Source organism: Xiphophorus hellerii, chromosome 9 (genome assembly GCF_003331165.1).
Source record: "Xiphophorus hellerii strain 12219 chromosome 9, Xiphophorus_hellerii-4.1, whole genome shotgun sequence".
NCBI lineage: Eukaryota > Metazoa > Chordata > Actinopteri > Cyprinodontiformes > Poeciliidae > Xiphophorus > Xiphophorus hellerii.
Window position 1 is genome coordinate 16,854,067 of NC_045680.1, and position 21,297 is coordinate 16,875,363.

Consider the following 21,297-nt stretch of genomic DNA (forward strand, 5'->3'; position numbering starts at 1 on the left):
AGTGATACATCAACCAAACGTTCCCTTTCCACGTCCCGCCCAAATGCCCCAGGTGATTGGCCAGAAGGCTTCATGACGCTTTCTCATTGGGTAGTTAGTGCTGTCAATCACATGACTCCTAACAAGTTTGACTGTGCAGAGTTCATCGTTATGGGCTTAACTCATATCTAAAAGAAGTATGTATTTTTTTAAGAACTGTTCTGTTTTTATTTGTTTATAAACCGTTTAGAAAGATGTCAATTTATCCAAACAGTAACTTTGTGTTGATGTCATGGTTATTAGTGCGGGCGTTTCGATTTATTTGGCTTTGCGTGTTAAAACCTTTGTGTAAGTACTCTTGGGAGAGCTGTAAAAGTTATTTTATGTGCGTTGTTCCCGCTCTTTGATTTCAGAGTAACCCTTCTAGAGCTGTAAAACCATTACTACCTGTGTTACATTTTAATTTTATTCGCATTACCTTAAGTTAGCTTTTTGGAGAACCATTTTGTTGAACGTTTGAGTTGTGCTAGCTTTCTGTGTCAAAGCAACATTTTCAATACACAACACATTATTTGTGTTGTTTTATGATGCCAGCTATAAGGACATGTGTCAGTATTTTGTTATATTTGTAAGAGATATGTTTTTTGAGGAATTTTCTCTCATCAGAGTGTTTACTCTGCTTCAGTCTTGTCATTTTTCTCAGAGGAGTGTTCAAACACTAGTGGCAGGACAAGCCAAGACTTAAGTTAATAGGTAAAATCATGTTACATGTCCCATGTTCTGACTTTATTGAATTTAAAGAAATGTAAACACAATGTCTCAATTTCACTGGCAAGGACACTTGTTTTGTATTTTCTGTTGCCCTCATGATGATATTCTATTTCTTGTAAAAATTGGAGAAATTAACTTGTAATAATAGGTGAGAATGTCAAAAAGTTGGAATATTTTTAGTTTCAGACATAATTTTGAACATTGGTGGTCGGTATTCTCAATCAAGTGACAGGTGAAGTGAATAACGCTAATTATATGTTAGTTGGTGGGATAGTAAAGATGTTTGTTCCCACAATTTATGTGTTAGAAGTAGGAAAGTGAATAAAAAATACGAATCTGGGCAATTTCAATGGCTTTAGAACTGGATCTTGGCATCTACCATTATTCAGCTCTTGTGAGGTGTTCCTAGTCTACACAGTGGTCAGTATCCATCTAAAGTGGATGAAGAAATTAAAAGTGGTTCAGAGTGAAGGTGGCCTGCATGACCAGATTCAGCAGACAAATGACTGTAGCTGAACTAGCTGGAGATCTTAATGCTGGTTCAGGTTTTGTTAGAAAGACGTAGAAGACATAATGAATCATAGTTTGTTGCTTACAGGGCTGTGTAGCCACTGTCAGGATGCTGCCTGGAGTCCACTGCTGACAGGGCACTACAGTGTTTATGGTTACATAATCAGGAGAACTGCAAAAGGTGGTACAGATGGATGAGTAAAAGTTTAGTTTTTTTACATGATGTGTAGGTGGCCAGGTGTGTATGTCGCTAACAGGAGGAATAGATAATACCAGAATGCACTAAGGAAGGAAGACAGTTTGATGTTTTGGACTGTCTTCTGCTGGGTAATCTTGAGTCATACCATCTTTATAGAAGTTACTTTCACATGTAACACTTACTGAAACATTATGGCAGACAACTGTCAACTATTTCTTGATTGCTGTGCCCTCTTCCAGTAGAATAAAATGGCCATGAAGTTATCCTGCTGACTTGGCATCAAAATTCCCCAGATGTCAATCCAGTTGAGCGTTAGCAGTGGGACGTACTGGACAAACATGTCTGACCTGTTGAAGCCCCATATTGCACCTTTCAGGACTTAAAAGATTTGCTGCTAATAACACGTTGCAAGGTACTACAACAAACTATGAGGCTGGTGGTCATAATTTTATGTCCTGGCAGTGTCCACTACGCATTCTGATGTTTTTCCAAATGATCACTTAGTGAATGGGGAAAATGCAGTGACTAACATTTCATTTATTTGAACTACTTAGCATAAAGTCATGCAGCTATACCCTCTGTTATTCGGTATTATGACATGTATGGCGTTTTACATAGTTACTAGTCCAGAAATAGTTTTCTTCCTAGAACTGGATTATGTTCTAATCATCTAACCATAAATTATGGTTTATCTATCTTATGTCCATGCAAGAGCACGGTGGAAGCAATTATGACAATCTTTTGTCCCATACTTATTGTGATTCTCTGACTCAGCAGACTGGATATGACTTGGTGACTCGCTCAAAGAGTAACAAGACGGGCCATGGCGGTCGGAGAGAGCCAGCTTCAGAGGATTATCCGAGATCTACATGGTACGTCACCTTTATGTTTGCGTGTGTGTGTTTTCTAGCATTTCTTGTAAGGCTCGTATTTCCAACAAATACTACACTGTGAGGACCCTTTGCTCCTTATGGAGCATGAAGTTCAGGCCCTGTAAAAAGTTTTGGGGTTACGGATTAGGTTTAGGACTAAGGTGTGAAACAAGTTTAGTTTACATTTAGGGATAGGCATGTAATGGTTAAGGGTGGTTTAGTTTCTGGGTTAGGCTATAGAAATAAATGGAAGTCAAAGCAAAGACCTTGTAAAGATAGGAAGATGTAATGTGTGTGTGTTCTCATTTATGGGCTGCATGTGGTTGTCGACTAAAACGAGAAGGAAGAAGAATTAGTGGGGTGATCTTTCTGTAATGTGCTACAGCTATAGACCCACACACATGCTTTGAAATTTAAGAAAGCGACCATCTGGGTCCTTATTTGTATAGTTAGCCTATTCTGGAAGCTTCTATCAGCATGCAGCTAGAAGGAGAGCGTGTGCCAAGGGTGCACTCACCTCAGGTTTCTTTCCAGTTTTTGAGGTAGTTACAAGGCAAGTTTATTAAGTGTACAATTTTGTATGTAAACTGTCGGTCCATTTTCTTCTCTTCTGATATATCTGTATGCGAACTTCAGATGCTGTTGCAGAGCTTGCAAAGGAATACAAAGAAAGTGGGGAGCCAATCACAGATGACAGCGTCAATCTGCACAAATTCTCCTACAAATTGGAGTATCTGCTACAGGTGGGATTTTGCATTTATTGGTACAACGGTTAATCAATGGAAATTGCATAATTTATTTCTAAAAATTAGATAACTATTAAAAGAACATAAAGGAATGTTTGACATAGTTTTCACAGTGCTAAGATAGATGTCAGGATTTTCATATCTATTTGTGAAAACATAGAATTTGAGCATCTTTTTCACATTGTTTTTTCAGTTTGACCAAAAGGAGAAAACAACTTTTCTGGGCACCAAGAAGGACTACTGGGATTACTTCAATGACTGCTTGGCTAAGATCAAAGGAGCAAATGATGGCATCCGTTTTGTCAAATCCATTTCAGAGGTGCATCTGTTGATTATAATTCTGACATTATTTTAGTTCATTAAATATATGTGACCATAGCATAGCCATGTGTTTAAGATTTATTTTCATGTAGCTTTAATTTGTTGCTCTTTTATGTTTTGCAAAGATATGTTATTTTTATTTAAGTGATGGTTATGTATAAAATTATTCCTGTTTCCTTCTGTAGCTGAGGACATCTCTGGGAAAGGGACGAGCATTTATCCGCTACTCCCTCGTTCATCAGCGATTGGCTGACACCCTGCAGCAGTGCTTGATGAACCAGAGAGTCACCAGGTAGAACAACCACTGAAATTTCAGTTTTTGGTTTTACATATAGTGATGTAACGATGCACACATCAATATTCAGTATTTCATGATTTTTACTTATAATGAGACTAAATGCTGTAAACCACATTTTGCTCCCTCCTACTTCAGTGATAGGAGTAAATCCAGATGTTTCAGACTTATCTCAAACTTAGTTTATTGTACATTAAAATATAAGGCGACTTTTTCCTTTTTCTATTTTTGGTTAATTTCTGTACAAGCTGCCTCAATCCAAGTCTTCATAATGAACTTAAATGTGGCTAATCATCTCAAGTGAAGATCTTGAGACTACAGATACAACATTAGTTTCCTGTCGATCCACTCTGTCCCATCATTCAGTCCTTAAATCTCTCCACAGTGACTGGTACTATGCAAGGAGCCCCTTCTTGAAGCCTCACCTTAGTTCTGACATAATTAATCATCTGTACGAGCTCAACGAGGTCCAGTTTGATGTGGCTTCCAGAGGTCATGACCTCGATGCTTCTTGGCCAACATTTGCAAGGTATTAAAGCAGACAAAACCTGAAATCACAATACAAATCACATGACATGCCTTAAAATCAATGCACTGAGTTTTTTTGTGGTGCCGTTTTACCAGTATTTACCATTAGCAAAGTTTGAGAGAGAAATTTAAGTTAGAACATTTTAATTAAAATACTTATTGTCTTTTAAATAAAGCTGATCTCATGAAGACAAACTAGAAACAAACAACAAAACTGCAGTAGTAATATTTTACTGTAAAAGGCTTCCTTATTTTCCAAAACAACAGGAGGACAGTGGGAAGTGCAAATTCGCCTGGCCACATGTGGAAAGCACCAAGTCGTAGTTCCAGTATTAATAGTCTGGCCAGTTCCTATTCCCAGGTAATTAATATTTACAACTAATAATAATCTCACATGAAATCTATTTAAATATATTGATTGCTGCCTCTCTTATTTTCAACCATTTCAACTATGTAGCAAGCGCCTGAGTGTGCCTCCAGCCCAGACTATGGGCAAAGTTTGCTGAATGATCTGAATGATTCACTGCCTGCCTGCATGGAGGATAGCAACACAGTTGAAAACCTTCGCCTGGAGCTGGATCAGTCAGAACTAAAGCAGAGAGATCTCCTTGATAAGGTTCAGCAGCTTGGCGAGGAGTCTGGCGAGTTGAAAGGAGTGATTGAAGAGCTTCAGAGGCAGCTTGATGTGTCACTCGCTGCTCAAGAAGGACACCAGGGCTTACAGGAAGAACTCAGAGCCCTGCAGGGGCGAGACGTTGCCCTAACCAGACAGGTGGAAGCACTCAGGGCTGAGGAAAAAGCTAAGGAAACTCAGCTTGTCTCGCTTCAGGAAAAGCTGGCAGCTGCTGAGCAAAAGAACATGGAGCTTATGGCTAAGTTGGATGGGTTTCTAGATGAGAAAGGCCAGCAGGCTGCCAGTCATTTTGATTCAGCACTTAAGATTCATGAGTTGTTGGACAAATTGAAAGAGGCAGAGAAAGTGAAGATGGAGGCTGAAGCTAAGATGGTGGAAAACAGGAGGCAGGTAGAAAGACTGGAGGAAGAGGTACGAGTTAATGAGATGAAGTCCAAGGAGAATGAAAGAAAACTTGAGGCATTGGTTACATCTTTGTCTGAGGAGAAGGCCAAGTTGAATGCAAAAGTGGAGGAACAGTTCAGTACTCTGGAAAAGCTCCAGGGGGACCTGGCATTGAGAGAAAAGGATGCAAACAATCTACAAAGACAGCTGCAGGACATCCAACAATCTCTAAAGGAGAAAGAGCAAGAGTTAGAGGAGGTGAAGAGGGGGGCAAAGCAAGAAATCGAAGAGATGCAGAAGAATGTTGACGACTTGAAAGAGTCTTTAGAGGGAAAAGTGGCTGAAATTACTGTGCAGCTTACAAACCGAGAAGCAGAATTAATCTCCAGCAGTGAGACACTACAGAAGCTTGAAGCCAAGAACCAAATACTGACCACAGAAAGGGACGAACTGACCACTAGCCTCAATCAGCACAAGACTAAGATCAACGAACAGGCTTCCAAGATAGAAGACTACCAGACGCAGTGTGCCAGTTTACAGGAATTAAAAGAGAAGCTGCAGGCCACAGTGAGTAGAAACGAGGAGCAGCAAAATGAGATGACAGAGGACAGAGCAGCACTACAAGCTGAACTAGCAGCTCTAAGAGCTTCAGAGAAACAGCTCAGAGGCCAGGTGGACGATGCCAAGATGACAGTGGATGAAAAAGAGAAAGTGCTACGTGAGGAGAACCGCAGTCTGGATGAGAGTCTGCAGCGAGTCACAATGGCTTCTAAACAATCAGAGATGACTTCAAAGCGGCTGGAGCAAGAGAACCAGACTCTGAGAGAGGAGCTGGATGATTTGAAAGCAACTCTTAGTCGAATAGAGACGAACTTGAAGAACGGCCGCATTCAGATTGAAGAACACAAAAAAAACCTAGAGGCTTCAAACACCAAATTAGTCAGTCTGCAAGAACAGCTCAGCGCGAAAGAAGAGCAGCTGGAGAATAAAGAAAAAGAAGTGGTTGAGTTGATGTCAACATTACAGGAGTTGGAGGCTAAGGAGAAGGAGAATGAGATGGCCAAAGCCAACGCAGAAGCAACTTGTGCCAAACAGACTGAACTAATTGAAAGGATAACATCCGAGAAACAGGCAATAGAGACGTTACAGCTAGAGAGGAGCTCAGTCCAAGCAAAGGAGAACCAGGAAGTTACTGTCAAGCTAACTGTAGTTGAAGGCCAGTTGGAGGTTAGCATGAAAGAGGTCTCTAGACTCCAGGCAAAGATTCTGGACCTGAAGGTGCAAGTACAGAGATCTGAGGAGGAAAAGCTGAAATCTCATGCACAGCTGGAGGTTACAGTGGCCCAAAGAGACGAGCTGAGATCTCTTACTGAGCAGCTTAAATCCCAAGCAGAGGAACTCAACCAGAAGCACATAGCCGAACTCCTGGAGTGTAAAAAGAAAGAGGAGGCTCTGGCTCAACAGCGCGATCGAGAAGCAGGTGCCCATGCTGAACTAGCCGTTTCTTCCTCTGCCGTCCGAGAAGAGCTGGCTGCTCTCAAAGCCGAAAACAACAAGCTGGCTTTAGAGAACACAGAGATCCGTGAGGGTTTGCACAGAGCAAACACTGAGATGGCAGAACTGGGGATGTCCATCTGCAAGCTGAATGCGGAAAGGGAAGAAGCCAGCGAACACTTGGCAGGGGATGCTGCTAAGATCGAAGAGTTGGAGAAGGAGGTGGAGCGGATCGAGGAGTGCATGAATGACCTGCGGCAGGAGAACAACAGTTTACGAGAGGAGCTGACGCAGAAGGAATCCCTTCCTAGGGCCATTACAGAGCTCCAGGGAGAGCTGGAAAAAGCCAAGAACCAAGTGCACAGCATAAAGGAATGCTGCCAAGAGGAGATGGATGCTGTGAAGTTTCAAATGAGCTCTGAGACCATGAGTCATCAGGCTCAAATAAAGGTGAGTTTAACCTGTTAAGAGTTTAACTTGTCAGATTACATCAGAGGTAATCTGTTACTGGCTGAGTTCAGGGACAGAAATGAACTTTGTATAGATTTGATAATAGCTAGAATATGTTCTTGTATTCTTTACTAGTCAAAAACCTAAGCACCGCTACCCAGTTAGTTTAAAGAAGTATGTTCATTACGGCGCACAGTGAAACTGGGTATCTACATATCAGTGAATCCTCTGAAGAATAATAAATCAAGTAGAATCATACACACACTAAATAGAAATTTCATGTCGATACTTTGTATGTTTTGAGTACACATGCCTTCTTTATTCTAACAGCATGTACATATAAAGACTAATATGTCAGAAACAACTTTAAATGATTTTTACAGACATCTTACTTTGACTAGACCCAGGGGTTCGTAACACTGAGCCATTTTTACAACAAATTTTGTGTAGTCAAAAACTTAATCATCGCTAGCTAAGGATGTAAAGCTGCAGAATGTTACTTTTATAAAAAGAAATGTTGGTTTTTTGTACATATTTGTTAAAATTGTCACTTTGTTGTGAAAATATGTGTAAACTATTTGTCAGATAATCTTTGAAATTAGCTTATTTTTACAATATCTATGATAGGAAAATTTAGATATCTAAAGAACAACCATTTTTTAACTTTTAAAATAAAAAGAAATCACTAAATGTTTACATAAAGGGAATTAATAAATTTTCTTCAATGGAACATTCAATTTTTATGGAAAATTATTTTGAACAAGCATGTAGTCTGCAACATCACAAAAAGAATATTTCTTACACTTTTAGTGTTTTCTGGAGAAATATGAAATTTAGGATAAATCCGTTCTTTAGCATTCTTGTCCAATGTTATCAAGAGCAATCTGCAATCTAGTTGCAGATTCCCACACTAGACCTTTGTAAAACATGAACATGATTTGATAAAAGCCATTTTGTTGTAACTGGCTGAATGTTGGAGCTAAACCTCAACCTCGTCTGAACCAGGCACCTTCTTCCATATTTCCGCTGAAAGCAGGCTGCTTTCTGGTTTTTGCCCAACACTGGCTTTCGTCTTGCTACTTTTCCTCTTTTCTTACCCAAGCTTTGGATGCTTACGGCTCCTGCAGAGTTAACATTGGTTTTCCCCTGCCTGCTCTGTCATTTTCAGTCATGTTTCAGCAGATTTAGAGTTGTAACAAACTTTTTTTCTGTTTTTGCATTCAGGATTAAATACTTGTCTAAGGTTCCATGTTAACTTTGGATGAAATACACCATGTTGATTCTTTGTCATTTAGAGCAATTTCTGTATTGCTCTAAATATTTCTCATTTCTCATCAGGTTCTCCCGTGCTTTGTGTTTAGTTCTAATTATCTTTGGATTCTAAGCATGATAGATTGTTTTTAATTAGTGGAAGTGTTTTGAATTGTTAATAGCCCTTTCCCAGTTATAGCCTTTGGAGAAAGTAAGATTAATTATTTAATCCTCTTTTCTGGTAAATTCACAGCAGTAGTTAGCTTAGATGAGTGAAATTACCTCTCTTCATCTTTGCCTTTGTGTTGCATCTTCTTTGAACGAGAAATTAAGTTGGACAAAATGCTCCACAAAGGCTTTGGGAGATCATTATAAAATAAGTAAATGCATAAATAAATTTATTTATTTATAAATTTTCACTTAGTTAATAAATGTCAGTTCTGTTAAGCCAGGTAGGAAGGCATAATGCATATAGGTCACCTGAAACAAACGTAAAATGCTTTTCATTTGACTCTTGGAGGAATTGCTGTCTCATAGCATTAAACTTTTAGATTTCAAGTCTTTCGCTTCTTTTTTTATTGCAGGCTGTGACTGAAAATCTGGAGAAGGTTTCAGCACAGCTGGAGGAGGAACAGAGGAACGTGTCCAGTTTGGAGGCAGAAGTGTCTGAACTCAAGGTTTCCATATTTTTAGAAGTGAAAATAAATCTAGAATATGTTTATTTGTGGTTACTTTGTGAATGATTTTTATGTCTCATACCATCAGTGATTGCTTTAGTAGACATACACACATATGGCATATAATATCTAACAACTTTGATTATTTACTGGCTGCTCAACAGGAATGGTATATGATTATAGGCAAGCTAGCGGAATGTTAGTGTGTTTCTTTTTTTAATTTTTTTCCAAAGGTAATGAGACGTCTTGATTATGTAAGCATTTTATCTTCCTTTGATTGCAGAATGTTGGATGGATGCAAGATTTCTGTAGCCCTAATCAAGTGATTGGGCTCAGTGAGATGATAATTCATCATGTTTGTCTGAGGTTTACCAGGCTTATAGACTTATGTTATAGAGTTGAACTTCTAAAGGATGCTTATCTAAGCTTACAGTGATGTTAACGTTCTTATGCTTTCTCGCAGCTAGGAAAACGCTGAAAACTTTTCTGCTTTATTCATGTAAGCACAAAACCCTTACTTAGATTAAGCTAGGTGTCTCATCATTGTTTTCTGTTTATTTTGCATAACGTGTACGAAAGGCTGCGAATGAGAAATACTTGCAGCTAATTGGTGAGAAAGATGCTTACATCACGCAGGCGGAGGCCACCATCCGTGACAACGAAGGCAAAATTCAGCAACTCAGCAGCTCTACGGCCAGGTGCGGCTGTTATCCCCCCTCAATGGGTGTAAATATATGCTTTCATGATAAAATTATAACTAACTTTCTTGTTTCTCCAGCATTGAAGAGGCACATTTGTCTATGCAAACTCTGTGTGAGGAACTGAAGCAGAAATTTAAAGCAACAGAGGCTGAGAAACAAAGTCAGTATCTGACAATGTCAGCAGAGATTGAAGACCTCAACAGCACAAAGATCAACCTGGAAGAGAGGCTCATTGAGCTAATTAAGTAAGACTTTTCTCTTTAACCGTTCTGGAAATAATTGCCGTGTTTGATTGATCTTTTTCTGTTGCCTGGTTACACCGTTTGTCCAAAGTGGTTCATCCGTTTAGAGCAACTTCAGTTCTCGACAGCCACTGTCCTGCTGCTCTTCCTGCATCGTGGCACAATACTAGAGTGAAGATTTATCTTTATTACGCTATGCAAGTTGACAAGATGAGATGAAGTCCTGTTTTATTATATTATAATTTACCCTCATTTTTATTTTTTAAAAAAAGGGACACAATACGTATTAATGAACTCTGGCATGCGAATACATGAGATTATCGCCAAATTGCTAATTTCTGTCTCTAGTCCCGTTGGCAAGTTAATGTTAAAACACAAAACAAGAATTAAAAACCACAAGATAACACTACAATAACCACCATAATATCCATACATGTTTATTTACATATGAACAATGTTGATATTTTTGGCTTTCCAAGAGCCAATTTTTAAGATGATTATTATATTGCCCAGCTGTAGATCTAGGTGAGTTTAGTAGATGAGTAGCTACTTTCTGGTTGCCATTTCTTGACTTTTCAAAACACACATCTGCTCACTTTATTTCCCTGTTCTCATGTCTTGGCCATATTGAAGAGAAGAATTTTACCAACTTTATTATTTCTGCTAATAAAATATGCAGGTGGTATGTCTGCTGCTTGCTTGAGTCATAATAGATTAGATCAGTGGTCTGTAATGTTCCTCAGGACACATTCGCTCTACTTATCAAAAGGGTGTTCAAATACTTTCCCTAGCTAGAAAAAATTCGGACACATATTAGGCGGAAAAACGCCAGACTACCCCTGACTATGACCTGAAACATCAGATTCATTACTGTTCATTTGTAAGCTGAATGTTGTTTATCTCCAAGGATGAGCTGGCTCTGAGAAGCAGAAAGTGTTGTAATGTTTTACTTATTGTGATTCGGTGAGAAAGACAGTGAGAGCTGAAGCACAGAGAAAAACAACGTTTTTTTACCAAGTTTTTTCTTTATTGAATCAAACAATAAATGCTAAATAGCATTTTACATATGCAGACATTATTCAGCCATTTCTCCTCTTTATTCACCTCTTGAATTCTTGAAAATGAGTTTGCGTTTACAGTAAAGTTAACATTATTGAGCAAAGTGGAAAGTAATTTTTTTTTTAAAGCTCTTGTTCTTTGCTTGTTTTCATATTATTGGTCTCTGAAAATTCATTTTGTCTTTTTTTTTGGTGAATTACTTCAGGGACAAAGATGCTCTGTGGCAGAAGTCTGATGCTCTGGAGTTTGAGCAAAAACTACGAGCCGAGGAGCGCTGGTGGTTGGTTGATAAAGAGGCCACACACTGCCTTGACTGCAATGACCAGTTCACCTGGTGGGTGCGCAGACATCACTGCAGGTGGGTTATGGATGAGCATCAGAGCTACTTTGCTGCTGAGTTCACCTTTACACTGGACACAACATCACATGGCATGCCAAACAAAGTCCTTTTTTACAGGGGAAAATTTCTGGTCTTTGCTTCCTATTTCTAGAGTTTGTGGCCGCATCTTCTGCTACAGCTGCAGCAACAACTTCGTCTTGACGAAACACAGTGGGAAGAAGGAGCGCTGCTGCCGCGACTGCTACATGCAGCACAATGCGGTGGTGGAGAAGTTCACAGAATCAGAGATGAGTTCTTCAGATGTGCTGCCGTCCCCAGCTAGAGCTGGACCTCAGCCTCCGCCTGAGCCCGCTCCCTACAAGTCGCCTTCCAGCGCAACAGGTGAGAGACACGTTCCAAAGAGAAACACTTCTCTGTATTTACTTATGAACGTCACAAATCTGCAATGTTTAAATGGTTTTGTTTTTTGGTCTCTGGTAACTCGGTCTGTCAGCTGGAAAGTTTTGGCAGAAGTGAAAGGACTGACTGATAGAGGAACAAGGATGGAAACCTAAGTCATAGAAATTCAACTTAGTACATAAAGAAGGAAGGAAGTGACATTTGGATTAATGCTTTTACTTTCTACCATTCAATTTACAAAAACCAAACACTGTAATTTAACATTGCATTAACGTTTGTGGTTGTATCTAATGTTAAAAAACAGGAAACATTATTTTAAATGTGTTCATTCAATATCTTCTGTGTAGTATCGCTGATTATAGGCAGAATAGTTATTTGTACAGGTGTGAGGGAAACAAACTCCAAAACAACTGAAACCCTAAGATGTAAATATGACAAAATATGCATTAAAATTTGCACAGATTCAGATGTTTTTGCATATTTTGATTTATTTTTAAAACACATAATTGACGACAGAAAAAATATGTACTTTTGACATGTACATATATTTTTGTTGTTTTTACTTCTGGTTGGTTATAGGTTATGTTTTACAGGTTCACAAATCTTTACTTTTACATGAATAGGAAATTTTAGGACTAAAGCTTTTATAAATATTATATATTTATATTTACACCTAGCAATTTGTCCAATTTTCACCAGAGAATGTCTGAATAAATATCAACAAAGAAAAGAAATAGTTCAGTTTTAGGATTGAGAAGATTTCCAAAAAGAACAAGTACAAAAGTGAAACATAAACGCCATTTTGTTGTTAAGGCCGTTAAAGCAGGTAAAGTGGAAGTAATCAAAGTCTTTTAGCAAGAAAAAAACAAATATTTATTGTAATCCGATAAATGGCTCTGTTTGTAATGTTAATAATAGTACATGTATCTGTGTCTTTGTAGAAATTTGATCTTCTGTCCAAACTTTTGGCACGTTGGTGACAAACTGTAAACTGAACTACATGTTAATAAATTCAGTTTTAATGTTCTATTTACACAAGGTGACGACTTTTTAAAAAAAATCACTCTTTGCTCGGTTTATGCCTCACGCATGTCAAATTCATGACTTCTCCCCAGTTTCGGACACCGGTATCAAATCTGATGATGGAGGCTATGACATCATCACAGAAGAGGAGGTGAACGGCGTCTACGACAGTGACAGCAACTCTCAGACCACAGGAGGTTCGCTGGAGGGAGAGCAAGACCGCCAGCAACCAGGAGCTCGTGAAATGTGAGCGTAGCATCATTTCTATCAGAGAGCAACAGGTAAAACTAGGGCTAGGAAATAAATCAATTACCATATGTGTTGCAATAAGTACATGATCAATATCAGTAGATAATATGTCTGATAGAATATTCAATAATTTCACTGAAACCCAATGCAGAACTGCACTGCATTCTGGGGGATGTAGGCAGAGGAAAGGCTTTAGCTACTCAGTCTCTCACAGTCAGCTAAGCAAGGCTGATGGCATCAACTATCTCACTCACTCTTTGGTAACCTAGCAACTACCTGTTGAGCAACTTGTGGTTACCTAGCAACAGTCTGTTTCAGATTTCGCCACCATTTCTCATAACTGCTTAAATATAAAAAAACAACGGTGTGGACTGAAATGAGGGCAACAGCTAATGAGGAAATTGTGGATAAAACACAAAATGTGACGTCACCAGTTTGGCAGTATTTCATATATTTAAAACAAAAGGAAAAATCAGTATCGACTAATATAAAATGTTTGTATTGTGATGCACTTTTCAGCCATATTGCCCAGCTCTTGGTGAAGCTGCCAGATAGTTTGGCAACTATTGTTGCCCCTAATGCAGCTGCATTGAGGCCAGAGGTGTGTGAGGGTCTTTCAGATGCCTGTACCCCACTGAGGGATCATCAAGAGTTTTCATATAAAAATGCAGTATTGTTTTTTGCTGGCTGCCTTTTAGAAGCATGCTGTCTGTAGCACTGTGCAAGATAAAAGAAAAGTATCGGTTCAAAAATATGTCATTCAATTGCATGCATCATAATTATTAACTTTAATTAGGTTTAATGGAGAGTTTGACATTCAGGCAAGAAAGCAAATTGATTAAACAGTGATGGTTGGTAGATGCATGTGACAAAGCAACTTCTTCTCAGTATTTAACCAGACAGAAGCAAGCATATTTCAAAAGAGAGCAGCGAATGAGAAACGGGAGGAACGTAGCTTAAAATTATATTGAGAGAGCTCTTATGGTGCAGGTTGGTCGTTTCTTTTAGCCTTAGTACTAATGGCCGCTCTTTCAGCGAGAAGGTTCAGTTTATCTGAACCTTCAGATCAGATTTGGTCACATACAGCCTGTAGTCTTTTAGTATGCTTTCCTAAATAGTGTAATTGAACATCTGACAAGCACAGCATGTAGTTGTTCCGATTTCAGCTGCAGAGCTTCTCCTCTTTTCACTGGACTGCTTCTGTAATTTGGTCTTTATATCTTAACTGTGGATTTTTAGAGCTGCAATTTAATTACCGTACTGTTTGAAGTGTCTTTTGTTTTGTTTTTTTCTTTTACCGGGGATCAGCTTTTTATCTTTAAGCCTCTATGCAGAAGTAAGCTGAAACAAGGTGTGTGGTGGTAGAAAGATTTGTTGTGTGTTAAGGGAATAGTTTTGCCTCACACACCGACGAAGAAAAGCGATTCTCGGGCATCAGAGAAATTTGCAATCATGTATTGTTAATTGTGGAACAAATGCATCTATGCAAATTTCTATAATGGGACAAAAGTTAATATAAAAATTGTGATTTATTGTGACGACAATAAACACTAATTGATGAGTGTTTGAAAATCCCAAAACTGAAAGTATAGCTGAAATTGAGGATTGAGCTGTTTATTGTTTTTTTTGAACAAGATTTAAAACTTGCTAAAAAAAAAATGTTAGGCAAGTTGTTTTCTTACAAGCTGCAAGGAAAATTATTCTATGGCCTAATCTAAATATGGCACAAAATTAAGAGAGAGAGATGTAACCAAAATCAGCACCACTTTTGTGATCCGTCAACTTTTTTATCACCGCACAGCTGCTAAAGAAGGCATAGAGCATACAATCCGCCTTTAGTCATGTGGGAACTGTTTCAACTCTTACTTTACGAGTTTTTGTTGGCGTGAGGTTCTGGCAGACATCTGTCGGCCTGGGTGGTGGGTAAGTATCGGCACTAATTATTGTGCAGCTCCAGCACTGTTCCTTCTGGCACTGAGGTTGGATGTCTGGACGGCCTCAATTATTGAACAAAATGGAACCGGATTGCTAGTACAAAGGGGAATGCACAATAAAGAAACTTACTAAGTCATGCTAAGCATGCATCCATGACTTGTAGAGAAAAATGTAGGGATTTTGCAGAAAGATAATAAAACGAAGTGTATCATGGGAACAAATAGTATCTGTAATGCAGTCAAACTTTTGATAAAACTGCTCGTTTAACTCTTTTCCTGCTCCTGTGAAAAACCTTTCAGTGTGGAGCCTACTGACCTGCTCAGCATACAAATTCACTTCCAGGTTAGATTAGATTTGACACGAGAATGTTTTCTTTGTGCATCAGAGCTTTTATATGATTTAGTATTAGGGTAAAGTTTTAAAAAAAAAAAAATTAATTAATTACCAGAAGAAAGTTCCAGTATTATTAAAACAACATCAGAATATTACTTTGTTTTTGAGATATTGTGACTTTATTCTTGAATTATCTTGACTTTATTTTTGTACTTCATTCTTATAATTTTATGACTTTATTCTCATATTTTTATTTTTTTATTTATTTGTTCTTAGTTTATCCCTAATACTCTGTTGTACTTTTAAGCTTCATAAATGTATATTAAATATTTCACATTAGCCATAACTGTACTATGACTCATGTTGATTCCATATCCAAGCATCGGTCTATAAGTACAAGCATGTAAACACTTCAGTTAATAAAATACTGCTTTCACATTCAAAGTTTGTCCAAATTTCCAGCACTCATTTAGATGAACTATTAATTTAGTTACTTCAAAGCTGACTGACTCTCTGAGTGAAAGAATTTACTAACAACCATAATAAAACAATTTCCTCAGTCCCGTTTAATTGAAACTTTCACACTTGCTGTCAGCCGCTCAGATGAAAATCTCAACCTAGCAAGGCTGTGAGCTCTGCATGTTTAAGATCCCAGGCTGCTTCCTGCATGGATAAGTTTGCTTTGATGTGATTTATGATCCTATGAGGCCATTTAAAGAAAAAAGTGTGAAACATTGGCATAAAATCTCAGACAGCTGGCTCGAGTTAATGTGACCTAACCAGCAGAATTACACTTTGCAAAATAATACATCATCGAGCCAGGTCTCGGTTGGCTATCTGCCACTTTTGGGCCCGGTGCTGACCCAGTATACCACCGGACAGGGCTGAGTGGTGCAGATAAAACACGGCGCAGTTGGTTGGTTTTTCAATCTGTTTGTTTGTTGCTTCCTGGTCTGGGTCAGATGAAGCCCACAGAGAAATACTGCAGCATTAATCATCTCCAAGAAGGTGGCTTTTAATTAGTGTTATCAACAATACATCCTCTGTTTTATCAGGCTGAATCAAAACAAGCAGACTGTTCTCCATCACTGCCGTTTGCTCTCCTGTTGGAAGCAAGACGTCAGCCAGCTTGTTGCTTGTTTGATTATGAAAAGCCTCTGGAGAACATTAGGGATCTCGAGGGGTTTTTTAATATGCTTTCCTCTTTCTGCGTCTGCTGTGTTACATTGTAATTGGGAATCTTCTCTCGTTTTCGCTTTATAAATAAAAATAGACTGAATTTCAGGAAACGAGAAATACTCGGTTGCAGTTGTTCGCTTGTTTCATGTAGTAAACTTTTACAATAGGAACTTCTTTCTGTGGAAGTATAGCTCATCTAACCATTACTAAACATTTATGGAACAAAGATGTGCTGTTGTTCTCCACTTTGTCCATGTAGAATTTTTATCACAATGTGCTTCCTGCTCTTGAAGTTACACAGTTATATTTTGTTCTGATAATAGGAAGCTTCAACAAGCACCCTGTGTATCACTCTGAAGAGCTGTGAGGAACAATTTGCAGAAATGAAAAATGGTTTACTAATTTTTATACTTTAACATGTTCATACTTAACACTATTTTGAATTTGTTGCCTCTCAGGTTTTGCCTTTATAGAATAATTACAGTAGCACAATACATTGTTAGACATTTTAATGTTTCATTAGATTTTTTCTTTATCCAGGGAAGGATGACTAAGACAACCAGCAACTTCAGTGATTAAAACAAATTAAGTACACAAATCTGAATTCGTTATGGATTTTTGTTTGTCCACAATAGATTAAAAATATATATGCCGGCTAAGATATACACACCCACACACTGTTATTTTTTTAAATGTTCATTTGGCAGAAAGAGACCAATTATGGTGGGGGTGTGTATATATTGATATATTTGAGACTGTATGTACAACTTTGACACTGTCAGAATTAAAGAAAATCCACAATAATTCCTGTTGTGCACCAAGTTTTAGGTTTTGAAAAATCATAGCTTTGCTTAGTTTTTTTTGTCACTCCATTTAAAAAAAATAGTTCAACAAAAGTATTCAAAGGCCAGACTTTTCTGGCCTTTGAAAAGTATTGCCTATGGTTAGGCAAAAAACAAACAGAAAAAAGGTTAGTTTATGTACATTTTTGAAAAGCGAAAATAAATGGAACACACCTGTCTGCAAGAATGAAAATAACTAAGCCTAAAAGTTATGTCTGTTATCTTTATGTTTAAATAAAACCTAAGTGGTCCAAAATATGCAAAAGTGTTCCAGCTGCTGATTAAGATGCACAGTCACTTATCTGTGGATTTATTCATTGTGCAATTTAAATTCATAGTCATGATGCTTATCCCTAAGTTATTTCTTTAAAACAGGCCGCTGATGGCAGCAGTGACTCCTGGCTAGAGGATGTAATGTTGCTCTATTTCTGTCCTGTCTTGGCAGTGACCCCGGAGAGGTGGCCCCTGACGACGACAGCGTCCCCACTGTCCAGGACTCGGAGATTAACCTCCTCAGATCAGGAGACGTCACGTGTGTATTAACGTTTGACATGCTTCACACTTGCACTTGAGTCATTGTGAAGTAACAATTTCTTAATTGGTCTTAAAATGTGAACTCTTGCAGACTCGCTGTCCCTCTCAGCGTCGAGGATATTTCCCAGTTTGGTGACGGCTCCAGGGAACTCTTCATCAAGTCCAGCTGCTATAGTACCATTAACATAACCGTGGCAGATTGTGAGACAACTATCGGCTGGATATTCTCCTCTGAGCCCAGGAGTATCTCTTTAGGCGTGGTTTACCGGGAGTCCAGTGACAGTGATGTGGAGCAGGCAAAGGTAGACGTGCCTATCGTGCGCTGCTTTATCTTAGTGTGTGGCGGATTTGAGGAACCACTCATTTTACTCTGGCATGAGCCGTTGAAAAGTGCAGCACAGACGTCTGAGCTGCGTTGACATCTCTTGGCGTCATTCACAGCAATCTTCTTCCAGCACAGAAAGAGCAATTGTCAAAGGCAGAGATGTTACATCATCTTTTAAGTGAATAAAACACTCTCTTCTATTGTTGGGGAGATTGAAAGGCAGCAAACTCGCACAGGATCTTTGAAAAATGGAAGTTATTTACAGAAACTCCTGACTGAAAATGAGAGCGCCTCCCACACAGACCGCAGTAATTTTTGCTTTCAGAGGCGTACAGACGGAGGTAAAGAGAGTCAGACTGATGTGGACAATATGCATAAAAATTTCAGATGGTTTTACAAAGTTTGTGATATTATTTCTCACTTTACCAAAGCCCCTAGCATCTCAGTTGTTGGTAATATTTTCTGTGGTGTAACTTTATTATTTTTAGTAACTACATTTGTTACAAAATTTTCAAGATTTAGTTATTATTATCATGTTTTGTAGGAACATGTGTGGGAAAAGTATTTGCCCACAACTGAGATTTGTGATTGGGCGATGTTTCTGTTCCGCTCTCAGGTTCTGATTCCTCTGACTCGCTGCAATTCCCATAAAGAGACAATTCAGGGACAAGTGAAAGCACGGCACCCTGGCCTCTACACACTCATCTTTGACAACTCCTTCTCCAGGTACGAAGCGGGTATCAACCCAAAAATATTTCTTACCGTGTAATTGGAACGAAACGTACGGTGACGTTTTATTAAATGTTTTTTTTTTGGCCTGATCAAGACGTAGCTCATGTGATATTTCCTCATCCACCTGTCCCTCTTTTTGCTGTTCCACTCTAATATTTAGTCCACAACTTACTGCCCATTTCTTGATGGGCTGATGTGAACCTTCTGTACTTGCTGCTGACTTCTTTCATCGTGTAGTGTGACAGAAGTTACTGTCATATTGTGACACTGTGTCCCAGGCTGAGCTCACATCTGATATGACCAAAACATTTATGGTACTGTGTGAAGTTAACATTAGGGTTCGAACAAACTCCATAATTATGTCTGGTTAAACAGAAATGGTGTTTTGTTTTCTGACCTCACACCAAGCTGTCATGTAGATGAGATGCCTCACTTTTCATACCACAGCAGCTAATTATCTTTTAAACAACAGCCACTTTTTTTCCATCAGGTTTATCTCCAAGAAAGTTTTTTACCATCTGACCATGGAGAAGCCCGTAATCTATGATGGAAGTGATGGACCCTGAAGCTTTGTGACTCTCACAGAGGTGAACCTGCTGCTTCTGTGGCAACTGAAGGGAAACTGACAAGATATCAATGCAGGGACTTCATTTTATTTTCTTTTTACAATATACACCAAGTATCTTCATAAATTTTTATTCTTGAATTATTTGTTGTTGTTTTTTTGTTGTTTTAAGGGTGGGCCTAATAAGTTTTCAAAAAAAAACAAACCGCTGAATAACTTTAAAAAAAAATCTATGCAAGATTTTGAATGTTTTTCTTCATTTTATTCACCAAGTAAAACATAAACTTTAGTTCGTTTAGGTATTGCTGTATTTTGTCTTTTATGGGATAAAAGACAGTTATTTCTCTTTTATCCCATATTTTTAACACTAGTGGTGCAAAATTAGATCTAAATAAATGCACAGGAAAATTTTAGCACATCGATTTCCAGAAGGTAGACATTTTTATTGATAAATGAACCTTTTGTAATCAAAATGCACAAACCAGCACAAGTTCATACAATGGTTGTGATTTGATGTTGAAACAGTTTGTTTGGATGTTACATTTGCACTCCGTCACAGTGGGATTGGGGGGTGATGAGGGTTTGGAAAAAGCACAGTTTTGTTGCTTCACAACAAACCACAGAGCTTGCACTCTTTTTATGATTGTTATACATTTGTTCTCCAGTATCCCTTTTATAGGGCCTCATAAACTTCAGATTTTATGAAGTTTATGAGGTCATTAAAGTAACTTTCCTGTGACTCTCAGCTAAAAAGTTCCTATACCTTCAAAGTGCCTCTTAATCATCACTGCCATGGCTTTGTGTTTTTAATTTTTATGTTTAAACATGACTCAAGCTTTTAAGCTGTATCCATCTGTCAAATTACTTTCTGCTTTTCATTTAAGATGTCTCTGTTATTTCTGTCAGTTAAAACTTGTTTTTTCCTCTTCAGACTTTGAGCGATGCAAAATTATTTTAATTTGTTTGAGCAGACTGTTAAGGAAGACAATCACTTTATTTGCACAACCCCACTCTACCTAATGAACCAAGTTTGCAAACAGCTGTTTGAATCACAGTGATTTTTGTTTTTGTTTATTTTTAAGGGTTGTGAAGTGGTGTAAAATCCTATGCAAAGCCTCAACTACCTAAAAATCTTTTTTTTTTTCTTCAAAATTTTAGATTTGTTAAGATTTAGATTTTCTTTATCAGTAACTTGCAGATATGATTTTTCAAATGTTCCTTTGTAAGTCTATTTTCAAAGCAATACAATTTTGCTTAAATAATTTTAACAGCCGTGTGCGAGAAGCAAACAACTGTTAAAAAAATAAAATGTGTGATTATTGTCATTGTGTGTTTAATTAAATAATTTAAATGTGCTATATTCTATGTTTTGATTGTTGTGATTTGTCTAATAGTTTGATATACACCAAAAAGCTTTTTTATAGAGATTCATTTGCCACATAATTTTCTAGATAAATATACAGTGCCTTGCAAAAGTATTCATATCTCTTTATTTTCTCTTTGCTTCGATAAACTTGATTGTATCTTATTAAGATTTTATTTAGATTTTACCTCTAAATAAAATCCATTGGCCTTTAGAAGTGACCTAATTAGTCTAAACAAAGCAATCCCGATCTCGAAGACCTCTGGTTTATGTCAAAGGATATTCATGTGCAAGAATGGCCCAGTCAAAGTCCAGACCTTAGTGGTGTCCAAAGTCAGGTAGATCTGTCCCTGGTTTAGCACAGT

At 38.1% G+C, this 21,297-nt stretch overlaps 1 protein-coding gene across 4 annotated transcripts; it reads left to right on the plus strand.

Moving 5' to 3' along the window:
- Positions 1-78: 78 nt before the first annotated feature.
- fyco1a (FYVE and coiled-coil domain autophagy adaptor 1a) lies at positions 79-21,047 on the plus strand. 4 transcript variants are annotated; one of them, XM_032571924.1, is made up of 18 exons: positions 79-176; positions 2,234-2,331; positions 2,968-3,074; positions 3,271-3,396; positions 3,584-3,690; positions 4,079-4,222; positions 4,489-4,582; positions 4,679-7,183; positions 9,019-9,111; positions 9,691-9,809; positions 9,890-10,057; positions 11,319-11,471; positions 11,605-11,834; positions 12,968-13,121; positions 17,859-17,945; positions 18,039-18,249; positions 18,889-18,998; positions 19,495-21,047. In XM_032571924.1, the coding sequence occupies exons 2-18, from the start codon at positions 2,283-2,285 to the stop codon at positions 19,568-19,570; spliced, it is 4,533 nt and encodes a 1,510-aa protein (XP_032427815.1). In that variant the 5' UTR covers positions 79-176; positions 2,234-2,282; the 3' UTR covers positions 19,571-21,047. The 4 variants fall into 4 exon arrangements, with proteins under 4 accessions (XP_032427815.1, XP_032427817.1, XP_032427818.1 ...); XM_032571926.1 differs by having other exon boundaries at positions 103-176; positions 2,237-2,331; XM_032571927.1 differs by lacking the exon at positions 79-176 and adding an exon at positions 1,734-1,871.
- The last annotated feature ends 250 nt before the right edge of the window (positions 21,048-21,297 follow it).

Coding starts and splice junctions, on each gene's coding strand:
- fyco1a (XM_032571924.1), top strand. CDS start 2,283: ATGGCGGTCGGAGAGAGCCAGCTTCAGAGGATTATCCGAGATCTACAT. Junction 2,332..2,967: donor GATTATCCGAGATCTACATG/GTACGTCACCTT, acceptor TGCGAACTTCAG/ATGCTGTTGCAGAGCTTGCA. Junction 3,075..3,270: donor AATTGGAGTATCTGCTACAG/GTGGGATTTTGC, acceptor TTGTTTTTTCAG/TTTGACCAAAAGGAGAAAAC.